The sequence below is a fragment of the Sycon ciliatum genome, chromosome 7, assembly GCF_964019385.1.
Source record: "Sycon ciliatum chromosome 7, ocSycCili1.1, whole genome shotgun sequence".
Taxonomy (NCBI): Eukaryota; Metazoa; Porifera; class Calcarea; order Leucosolenida; family Sycettidae; genus Sycon; species Sycon ciliatum.
This window is the reverse complement of record NC_088649.1, coordinates 4786508-4798867: the sequence shown is the minus strand read 5'-3', so window position 1 is coordinate 4798867 and position 12360 is coordinate 4786508. Positions and strand designations below refer to the sequence as shown.

Genomic DNA, 12360 nt, shown 5'->3' with positions numbered 1-12360 from the left:
GCCAGCGGGCGGGACTTCTACGATGCCACGCAGGGCGACGACCCAACGTACATGGAGACGTCGGAATACAACGGCGAGTACGGCTGCGTGAACGACTACGCCACCGACCTCGACAACCAGTCTTACGTAGAGGGCCCGGTGGACTACACCAACATTTTCACTGGCGGGCACGTCGAGGATACGTACGCCACGGCCGGCGTTGACGGCTACGTGCCGGAGATGGACGAGCAGTTCGGACCGCCGCGACCGATCGACGACTACTCGGCACAGAACATGCAGCACTATACGCTGCAGCCCGGGGAAGACGAGACGAAGACGAAGTTCGGCGACGCGCTCTACTACTTCCAGCGCAAGGCCACCGAGCGAAAGCCCAAGAAGGGCAGCGTGCGCCCAGGTGCCAATCCACAGTCGCGCGGCACCAGCCAGAGACGCTCTTCTGCACAGCAGCAGCAGCAGCAGCAGCCACCGACCAAGGTGGACTTGTGGGAGTGAGCTCCACGCAGCTCCACGCGAGCATCCTGAGCACCTGCTTTCCATTTGACTGTTTCCGTCTTTCTTCCTTTTACGCATCGGAGTAGGGCTTGCATGCTGCCTGTTCTAGTGGGCTTTGCTTGGACCGGAAGAACAAACTGATAATAATGTTATTTCCTGGGTCGCCGTGACTACCGTCTCCCTGGAGACTATTCATGATTGTTTCCAGCTGCAGTGTGCATGCACAGCGGCAGGATGCTCGCTAGCAACGGCTGGTGTTTGTTTTTGCCGTTCCTACGTTAAGCTCTCACTGGCCGTTTGCTACGTCCGGGCGAGAGAGAGAGAGAGAGAGTGTGTGTTGTACGCCTTGTGCATGAGTACACGATTGCTAACCTTACGGTGTGCACGCATACTGCTGGCCGCTCACTCGGCATGCTGAGTTAGGCGAAAACTTATCCGGCGGAAAAAAAACACGGCAGAAATTGAACCAAACATTAATTTTGACCCCCCCTCCCCCCTCCTTTGCTGTTCATTTCATTCACACGATTTCGCTTTCACACACTCTGAACCATTTTTAGCTCCAAGTTTATAGAAGCCTTATCAACATATGTCCCAGTGAAGGTGGCTTGCATGCGGCTGGAAAGACCAGCGGTGTGCGTGGGGATTTCCAATAATTTTCTGATCGTTCTCCCAGAGTGTCACCTGTTTTGAGGTTTTCATATTTATTGGCAATTATCGATACATGTTTGTTGACGCACTATACCTCCGCTTTTTGAGATGAGAGTTCTGTCGTTGCGTCGACTTCTGGCGCATGCTACCACTCAATGTTTCTATCAGATGCTCTATTTTCCTGACCCTGCTCGCTTTAGATGGCTGTTACGATTTTTTGATTTGCACTCTCTTATTCTTCTCCCCGTGTGTGGGAGCTCCAGGCTTCCTTGTCCAGCGTACTACTTTCATGCTCCTCTCTCTTCTCTCTCCCGCTCTCTTCTGCTTCCCCCGCTGTCCTCTGTTGTTGGGATTTTTCTCGATCCAGCGACGCTAACTTGCTCACCTAAATAGATTATTGCACGGCCGTTTCCCAAATGCTTCACCCCACTCCCCGGTTCTGCCCCTGTAATCACAATCCCTCCTCCCCATCGTCCCTGCACACAGAGTTGACATTCACCCTACAAACATTCACCACCGCCGGTCCGGTCTTCTTCCGTGATGGCCGGTCATGTTTTTACAACTCTCCGACATTGAACAACGGTACAAAATGTGTACTTGTTGTGCCTGCTAAGTTATACCTTATGCTATGTTGGCTTGTAAAGTTGTACTTCAAAGTAGTATTCTTACAACGCTGTGACATTTGTACTTGTTTTGCTCATGTTCCTGTGTCTAATCTTGCGGTTGTACACCAGCTCAAGTCTTGTCGGCTTAGCAGGCATACGTTACCCACCTTCTAATTTGAATAGCTATACTATAGTCTCGTTTTCATCATAAAAAGTGCTTGAGCAATAGGAATGGCAGTACATTGTTGGCACTGCACAAATGGCAACCATTTGATGTTTATTTTTCATTGCTCACAGAGGTGCATCAGACATCGTGATCATGCTTCCAGAACCATGTATCTACATACAGGTAAACCTGCCTTAACCGGACGCCCGTGGTGCAGCGGAAACTGGTCTATGACATTATTCCGCTTGACACAGGGATGCACGTTCGATCCACAGCCCTTTGGTGCAGAAACATTTCCCGGTCAATACGGGATTCTGCTTGGTATAGGAGCAAGCAAACACAGGTAGAACTGTACTTGCGAAACAACAAAATGAGCATAGCAGAACGGCATTAAGTTATGGCCGTGACTCTGGGCATGAAACAAAGCACTCGCCGGTGCTTGCAAAGCCACGAGACCATTGTTCATCACCAATGGACTGATGGTTAGAGTGTGGCAAGGCCCCCGACAGGGCCTGCCCACTGGCGTGACGGAAGCCACCATATCTACAATGACCGCACAGTCCACAGACATGGGTGGATGCGAGTTAGGCACAGACATTGGAAAGGCACTCCTGCTTTTCATGAAATTTCCCTGACCACACAAGGAAGGCACGACTCAGGGCAAGAAACAAAGCACTCGCTGGTGCTTGCAAACCCACGAGACCATCGTCCATGGATAGTGGATGGATGGATAGAGTGGTTAGAGTGCGGCAAGGCACGCGACAGGGCCTGCCCACTGTAGAGACCATCGTCAGTGGACGGATAGTTAGAGTGTAGCAAGGCACGCGACAGGGCCTGCCCACTGGTTCGACCATCGTCCATCCGCAGTGGATGGATGGTTAGAGTGGCTAGAGTGTGGCAAGGCACGCGACAGGGCCTGCTCACTGTAGACTATCGTCCATGGACAGTTGACGTATGGTTAGAGTCAGGGAGTCGTAAAAGCCCGGGAGAGGACACGGGATGCGCGCACGCGGACGATGTTTGCCTCGGCCAGAAAGTGAAGCACGCTAGGCCGGCGCGGCCGGATCTGCTCGATCCACGGCGCTGTGCTTGTCTTCAGGGCAGGGAGTCCTAAAATACCAATATTTTACAACTCGTTGTTGACACCATTATCCGAAACTGGTGGCGAAGGAAGGATAAACATGATTGTATGTCTGTCAGACTCAGTACAGGGGTGGGGAGTTGAGTGTGTGTGTGTGTGTGGGGGGGGGGGAGGCGTGTGTATGTGCACATGTGCTTGTACTTTTGTGTGTGTTTGTACAGTGTTTGTGTGTGTGCTTGTGTGTGTGCGCGCGAACGTGTGTGTGCATTTTTGTGCACAATTCCGTTATGAAGTACAAATGATAGGTTTACCTTTTGTACACTCGCCAAGACTTCCGTTTCCTAAACGGCTCAAGTCACCGCGTACTCAGTATACGAGTAGAAAAGTGTTGAAATTATCAAGATTTATAAATAACGACCTGCAACCATGTACAATGTAGATAGATAGGGAACACACATTGATTGTTTTTAAAAGAATCCAGGCATTATCATGAATCATGGAACGAGTGCGTAATAATGCTCTATGTTGCGTTTTGACGATGCTGAAGGAAGGGAGCCGTCGCGATTTACTCACAACACACGCACAGAAGTCCACTCGACTGCAATTTCTGACACAAATTCATAAATCCACGAGTACGCTGAGGAAGCTCAGCGGATCTCCACAAGAACTTTCGCCCATCACCTGCAATGGAATATGGGCTGTATGATACGACCAGTGGTTAACACGGGAAGTGGCGTCATTTTCCACAAATCTCGTTTCATTCACAACCATTTGACTGCAATTCAGTGCAATTTCTGCCACAAATTCAACTCCACGAGTACGAGGAAACTCAGCGGATCTCAACACGAACGTTGGCCCATCACCTGCAATGGAATATGGCCCGGGCTGTATGCTACGACCAGCGGCTAACACGGGAAGTGGCGTCATTTTCCACAAATCTCGTTTCATTCACAACCATTTGACTGCAATTCAGTGCAATTTCTGCCACAAATTCAACTCCACGAGTACGAGGAAACTCAGCGGATCTCAACACGAACGTTGGCCCATCACCTGCAATGGAATATGGGCTGTATGCTACGACCAGCGGCTAACACGGGAAGTGGCGTCATTTTCCACAAATCTCGTTTCATTCACAACCATTTGACTGCAATTCAGTGCAATTTCTGCCACAAATTCAACTCCACGAGTACGAGGAAACTCAGCGGATCTCAACACGAACGTTGGCCCATCACCTGCAATGGAATATGGGCTGTATGATACGACCAGCGGCTAACACGGGAAGTGGCGTCATTTTCCACAAATCTCATTTCGTTCACCCCAACTCAAATAAAAGTGAAGTACAATTAGGGATTTGTCTTGCATTTCCATCGCCTCAGAATAAATTAACTTCGATAAACTGAGAGAGAATGAGTGAGGCAGCTGGAAGATGAGGATGAAAATAGAGATCAGAAGACTCGACGGAGCAATCGTCTCCGTGCTCTAAGAGAAATCGGAGAATGTCCCAATTAGTATTTCAAGAAGACATCACAATTTTCGAAAATAATAATTTCCTTGCCTCGCAACACCGTTCCCTGGCAGCGTTCCCCGGCAGCGCGAGGCAAAGATGTTTTCTGGGAATGTGTGCCGTGTCCTCTCCCGGGCTTTTACGACTCCCTGGTTAGAGTGCGGCAAGGCACACGACAGGGCCTGCCCAGTGGTGTGACCATCGTCCATCGACAGTGGATGGATGGCTAGAGTGTGGCAAGGCACGCGACAGGGCCTGTCCACTGGTGAGACCGTCGTCCATCGACAGTGGACGGATGGTTTGAGTATGGCAAGACACGCGACAGGGCCTGCCCACTGCCGTGATAGAAGCCGCCGCATATCCGAAATGTCCGCGTCGTCCATCGATGGGGTTGGATACCAGTTACTTTTAGGTACAGAGATTGGCAAGGCACTCTATAGGGCCTGCCCAATGACGTGACGGAAGCCGTCTGTTGATGTTGCTACACGCTAAGCGCAGAGCCGTGGCAAGGCACTCGAAAGAGCCTGCCGAACTCGTGAAGACCGCCCTGACCGAACAGGGAAATCGTGACTCGGGGCATGAAACAAAGCACTCGTCGGTGCTTGCAAACCCACGGAACCATCGCAGCGTCGCCATCAGCATTGGCCGCCGAAAAGGCCGAAATTTCCATATCGGCACAAACTAGTTACTTCAGCACTTACCTACACGGACAGCACGACGATCCGGTGGGAACTCTTACTAGTCCTAGGCCTGGACTGCAAGCTTCAGCTTTGGAGTCATCATTAGACAATAGACACTGCCATAGCGGCAGTAGAAGACTGAAGTCTCAAGGAAACTAGACAAAGGAAAAAGGTAACCTATCAGCAAAGAAGCGAAAGAAAAGGCCAAAGAACTAGAAAGCAAGAGGTGCTAGGTGCAATCAAGGCGTGCATTTGCATTTTTATCTTTAAACCGCTGGAAATTTATGGAAAACTAGAGCGATTTGAGGCCAAACACACTGTCACATTCGAAGCCGAAGCTCCGAAGTGTAACTGAGTTTGCTTGCCCGGCGAACGTGGTTCCTGAGCATGATCCTTTCCCAGCTGTGCATTATGGTTCAAACAGTTTCTTTCCAGGACTTAGCGCCCACCTGCTTGGTCAGCTTGAAAAGATGTTCAAGGCTGGCATCCGTGCCACCTTGCAACAGCGGGTCTTGACTCCAACTGCCCCGCTGCTCTCTCTGCTCAGCATTGTTAGTCTAACCACATACATACTACACACAAAATTGTCGTATTTGTTCATCGATGCATTAACTCCTCCTGTAGCCCCCTTCTTCAACAATTTTTCACCCGAACGGCCCCAGAGACTGTTCCGGAGGATCAGCGCACCACACGGGGACAAGTGTCGAACTTGCTTCAAGTTCCCTTTCTTCGTGGGCCTGCGGGACGATCGACCATGATGTTTCGGGAAAGCATTCTCTGGAACGCTCTCCCCTCTGATTTTAGAGTGATAGGTGTCCCTGGTCCCTTCCGAAAAGCTCTTTCTGCCATTGATATACTTACTTTGTGAATATCCTCGTTATACTTTTATTACACTCTGAGCAATGCCATTCACAGAGCACAATGCACGCTACCTTCTGCTGCTTCTCCTCCGTGATGTGCTAGTTGCGCCTTTTCTCTCTCTCTGTCCCCCCCCCCCCCTTCTGCATACTAGGTGACATAATTCGCATCTTTTTTGGCGCTACACTTTGCGTATATACTGCTCTTGTGTGGCTTCCACGGTATTCATTGTTATTACCTGACGATGGCCAAGTGCCGAAACGTAACGGAACAGGTTCGGATGTCATGTGCAGCGCTATGGGAATGGGTACGGGTGTGTCCACCCGAATTCCTTTCACATACTTTTATTATCTGCCATAAATTCCAACCTTCTCATCTATCAATCATTTGTGCATGTATGTCTATAAAATCAACCACGTATTCCTGACTCCATGAAATTGTCTTTCTATTCTTTGACTCCATGAAATTATTGTCTTTCTTTTTCTGACTCCATGAAATTATCTTCATATAATTTTTTCCTTTTCTTCTTTTAGTCCTTTCTGTCTTATATTATTATCATTTCTTGTTTTCCCTTGCATATCATCCCTTCATCATTCTGTGAGAACCTGTCCTATGGGCAGGTGAGAAGGCATCTCTGCCTGTTCATTTGGTGAAGTAAAATGAACAACAACAACAACAACAACAACAACAACAACAACAACAACAACAACAACAACAACAACAACAACAACAGCAACAGCAACAGCAACAGCAACAGCAACAGCAGCAGCAACAACAACAACAACACCAGCAGCAGCAGCAGCAGCAGCAGCAACAACAACAACAACAACAACAACAACAACAACATCTGTAGGGCTGTGTTTACATGTGCCGCGAGCAAAAAGCTCATGGACACTTTGATTCCCGCGGACAAATTTTGGTTGTGTGCAGGAATATCTCCATGGTGATTTTCCTGTAAACGTGGATTTGCCTGTCGTGTGAAGCAGCGATTCACACGACAGGTAGTAGTCCAGGTTTCACTATCGGCTTTGCAATGCACACATGGCAAGAGTACATTCATTGCACCAAGAGTACATAAGTATAGGATATTATCCCATGGTTCGGTACTATAGGCCTGTTTCAGCCAATCAGAAGCCTTGCTGACCGGGAAATAATAGCCAATTAGGGGTGAAACAATTAGTTCGAATATTATAAAATTGAAATAGAATCGAACGAAATCGATGAAAATACATGATAGTGTAAAAACAACAGAAAAATGATAAGGCACCCATTTTGATAATCCAGGGGATGGCCCACGCCTGGTACTGCCACTGCATAAATCATACGTAATGACTGATAAAATGCTACACCTGTGAAGTAAAAGAAAAAAGGCCCAACCCTGCCCTGCCAGCTATTTGGGCTTACGGGGGTCGCCATGGCAAATAATAATATTAAAGAACTAAAGACGGGAAGTGCCAGCTTCGGCAGCAACGAGGGAGGCAGAAGAAGAGACGGGTGCATGTACAGCGAAAAACAGAGCGGCTACCACGCAGGCACATGACACTTGCTCTGAGCAACGCAAAGCTAAGGCGGCAGCGGATGAATGACATAACAACCGAATACGCCGTTCGCTGCTTTTCTCAGCAATGAGAGATGCAATACGCTTGTAAAGTGAGGCAGATTGCTTGCCCATGCCACCGGTTGTCGAGAAGACCAACGGGACAAATGAAGCATGCTCGATCTCCCGCAGCCTCTCTTCATACAATCTCTTCTTCGCTTTCTCATGGCGAACGTAGGTGGCAGAAATGGAGGAGGACTGGTTCGAAAACGCAAAAGGGTTGAAAACCCGGACGTCGAAGAAGGTGCGTTCGAACCGCCTTCCCCACACTCCATTTGCTGCTACGTCCAAGCGAGCCTGGTCGTCGCGGATGGCGGTGCGATAGCACAGCTGCTCCCCACTCAGGGGCTCCAGATGAGGCTCTACAGATATGTTGGTGGCAACACGCTTCAAGAAACCAGCGGTCACATCGCGGATCTCGTTATGCCTGATGGTAGGGTAACCGCCGGTGGGGCACGAGAGGGCATGGGCCACTGTAAACTGGCTTCCACAAACGCACCCTGATGGCATGCGCTGTGGTTGCCAGTTGTACCTTAGGTGCACTCCATCGCGAAACTCCGCTTTGGAGAGGGCAAATCCATGGCGCTTCAAGGGCCTGCAGGTCAGCCAACTGGAAGAGCCCTTCTCCGCAGCCAGGTCGATTACACGCTGCTTGGCTTCCGGCAGACTGGAGCGGAGCAGCAGGGCTTGGGCTTTGACAGCATTCCGTGCTGTTATCCTCACCTCCGCCTTGGCAGTACGAACGAGACTGGTTGCAGAGCCGAGCGCCATAGTCTGCAGCTTGATGTTGGTCTGCAAGGACTCAGTCACCCTTCGCGATGCATCATACTGGGATGCGAGATCCATGGGATTGCCCAGCCCAAGCCCTCCGTGACGACATGGAAGCGCAAGAATTGACCTTTCCTCCGAGTTGACAATATGGCCGGTAAGAGCGGGGATGAGCCTCTCCATTAGCAGCTTCTCCACAGGCCGCCTGTGACGGTCAGAGCAGCTGCAGCTGTTGGTGTGGTGCGGCAGAGGAAAGACCACTTATTCTGCAGGCCTTGGGTGAGTGCAGCGTATGCAGCTTGTGGTTGCGTTTCGCATACGAGGACAACTTCTCCACGAGGTTGAGCCATCTTGTTGCCTTCTGCTCAACAAAGCTATACAGGAACGCAGGCGTACCAATAGCCGAACCCAGGTACCGGCAACCATCGATGCGGATGTCAACTCCAGTGTCGGCGAACATCTCCACTGCTCGATCATAATGCTCCGGTTTAACCAGGAGAACCGACTTGGACGGGTTGAGATGATAGCCGTAGGCAGGACCTTGCTCTGTTAGGCTATGCCACCATGCACGCAAAGGCATCAGCTTGCCACCTGCTCCTGAGTCATCAGCAAACCAGGCTTGCACAGTATTTACAGTAGAGACTGACTGCAGCAAAGGAAGAACACCGAGAGCATAGAGAGGCATTGCAGTCGGGTCCCCCTGCGTGGTACCTTCGGAAGAGAGGATGACTTCTCCACCGACAAAGAGCTGTGCGGGTTGCCTGTAAGTGTTGATGACAACTGGTGACATGGCTGGACAAAGATGTTGGATGTTCTGCAGATATGAGCACGATTCAAGCAATTTTTTTTTTTTTTTTAATTTCGGCCATGGCGCCAGTCGGCTATCATTTTCGATTTCGTCTTGGGGGCTAGACAAGGGGAAGTAGCCATGTCGGGGCGTGAGCCCGCCTTTCGGCACCGGGAGTTGCAGCTCGCTCGACTTGACTCTACTGAGTGCAGAGGACCCACACCTTGATCTGGTGAGCTGCGTCGTGGGGATTTTGCAGTCAGATGTGCGACTGCGGGGCTCGAACCCGCGACCTCTCGGGTCGCGGGTTGAACGCGTTTGAGGCGTCTGCTAGAAGGAGGCCTTCCGTTTCGTCGTCTGCGAAAACTTCTCTCATGGCGGCTTCCACTCCAAACTCGTGACCGGTATATGTGTGAAGCGATTTCACCAACCGAAAATTGGAGATTTGTTTTCAGCGACTTATTCCAAGCGTCATGATAGCGGTTGTTCAGACAACTCTTCAAGGGCTGACGCTGTGTCGATGCCCGATTCTGTCGACTTTGGCGGCGAATTCGCTTCAGGGCAGCCCGAAAGTGTGGACTCTCCGAGAATCTCCGACTCTCAATAACAGTCTGGAACGTCGGGGGAGTTGTCGTCACCCGAGGATGGTCCCGGTTGTCTTGTAGAAGTTGATTCTCCGGAACCTGCAGCGCGACATGAAGCCGGTACTCTTCTTTTTTTTCTTTTTCTTTTTATGGATTCCCCAAAGGCCGAGGCCTAAGTCGAGGGGGTCTCCGTTCATGGCTTACTGGGAATATACATGTATCTGCAAAATTATAACAATATCATAGATAGAGAAAAGGGAGGGTTATAACAAATGCGTACTCTAGAAATCAGCCATAACATTCGTTACTATGTTATAGAAACTCTGGAAGGAATGAAACCAGCGGGTTCGAAGCGGGTGTTGGCAAAGATGGTACGGACACGCGACACAAAGCAATGACTATTTTGGGTGGTTCTAATGTCAGTGGGGAGAGAATTCCAGGCTGCATCGGTAACAAAGAGGAAAGTGGCACGCGCCGGTGTTCGCCCTGGCAGGCGGGACAAGTTGGAGAGGGCGCCGCGCGCTGGTGGAGAGAATAGCCCAGCTCCAAAAGGGCAGTTCTTCAGCAACTGGTTGACGATGCCGGCGTTTCGTGAAAGTAATTATTAGTTTGATGATCGGAAAAAGGGAGACGTGCAAGGACAGTGGCTGGTGCGCAGGGCTCGTGGCTGAAGTTGCCAGTTTCCGCTTTGTTCTAGGGAGACGTTTGAGCTACTGCAGCACCATTTCCGACCACCTAGGCCTAGTTTACCAGTCCATGCATACAGCATGGCTTCTTGGCGATGAAAATGCGTGGCCAGCACATGATAAGGCTCAGTTGCTACTGGCCGGAAACCTAGGCCTGGCTGACCGTTTCCAAGTAAATATTAGTTTGTGAGTGATGACTGATGGGTTTTGTTTCACATGTACATGCACATAGTTTGGAGGGTAGAGCAACAAGTTTGGCCATCAACTAGGTCAGCAGTTTTCTAGTCGCCAGCAACTAATAAACCACGCCGTGACGGAGCATCATGCTTCCAAATATTGTGTGAACACCACACGTGCACGGCTCACACCACTCTGAACAGTGGTATCATGTATTTGTTGCAAATGCTGCATACATGATTACCAGTCCTGTATATGTACTTTACTCAATCTGCGGGCGGAACTGTTTCGTCCATTGTGGACTCGTATTCGTAAGCGTTGCTAGCACCGAGGCTGAAACAGTGTACTAACTAACTTTTGCTATCAATTCAGGGGCGTAGCACCCGCTACGACTGGTACGACCATGGCCGTACCACTTTTCGAAAAGTGTGGTCCGTCCGGAACGTGCAAAAAAAAAAAAAAAAATTCACGGTTCGCGTGAGACTCGGCCAAAGGCCCAGTTTTCCGCATCCGCAGGAACGCCACCACCCTCTTGGATCAAGGCGCAGATGCAGCTCCTAAGCGGTGGGAGATGAGTAGATCAGACCCACCACAAAGTGGTCAAAGACCGAAATCCCATTCACTGCATCCATGTTTCCCTCGTGCCAGGCCACGAGTTCCCAATTAACTGTGGGTCGCAGCACGGCTGGAAAAAATCCTTCCGCTTCCAAGCAGGACTTGAACCTGGTACCCTCTGTTTCTCAATCATGGTCTGCCTGCGTGCAAAACCGTAATAAAAATTCAGGATCCATCGATGCATATGCGCATCAGATTTTGACCTTTTTCTAGACTCGTACTCGTAGATCTGCCATGCATCTGTGCATGTCCATGCACGTCTCTTCTGCCCGTGAAATAACTCTATGACTTATAAACTGTGCCAGAAGTGTGCCAGAAGTTCCCAGAACACAGGATTTTGTGTCTTTTTTACAAAATTTCCCGGGGGAGGTCCCCCCGACCCCCCTCCAAACGGCCTTCGGCCGCGCCGACCTTTGGTCGTACCACTTCCAAAACCCCTCCTACGCCACTGCAATTACACGCTTCTGCATTGCATATTGCAACTGCCAGCAATTTCGCCTAGCCTCTAGTGGAATAACATGTGTTATCACTCCCTTAGTATTGACTCACATAGATTTTTGCCATACCTAAGCAGTCAAATATTCCTGCATATTTCACTCCTTAGGGCTATATTGACCGCTTTTATTTGACTCCTTTTTAGCGATTGAACGCATGCTTTGGTCAGTCGTGATAAATCTAATATTGACTTCGTACTTAGTCAGTATAGGAAATAAAAGACCTCGTAAAAGACCTCGGCTTCGCCTCGGTCTTTTACTCGGCTTCTATTTCCTATATTGACCTCGTACTCAGTCAATATTAGATACCTATCTGTATCAAGGACCTTAGATACAGCTAGACTACAATAGTCGACTTGGTTGGCCAAAGATATCCAGTATCCATACAAATATTACGGAGGATTAGCAAGACGAAATTCGCGTTCGCGTTCGCAAACTTTTTTCAGTTCGCGAACTGGATTGCGAACTTTCGCATTTTTCGTTCGGAAAAGTAGTCGGAACACGAATCGTGGATTCGTGTCAGGGCAGTCATAAATTTACCACGCTGTACTGCCTACGTCGTGTCAACATCATGTGCGAATTCTGTTTGCTAATCCTTCTCATAACGCGAATTCCGTC

General features: G+C 49.7%; 1 protein-coding gene across 1 annotated transcript in view; it reads left to right on the top strand.

Annotated features, from left to right (window-relative positions):
- Positions 1-1920, top strand: part of LOC135821531 (uncharacterized) — a 67963-nt gene extending 66043 nt beyond the window's left edge. The window contains exon 28 of the mRNA XM_065334528.1: positions 1-1920. This exon is cut by the window's left edge and continues 554 nt beyond it. Within this exon, the coding sequence (XP_065190600.1) occupies positions 1-492 (492 nt within the window). The 3' untranslated portion in view covers positions 493-1920.
- The last annotated feature ends 10440 nt before the right edge of the window (positions 1921-12360 follow it).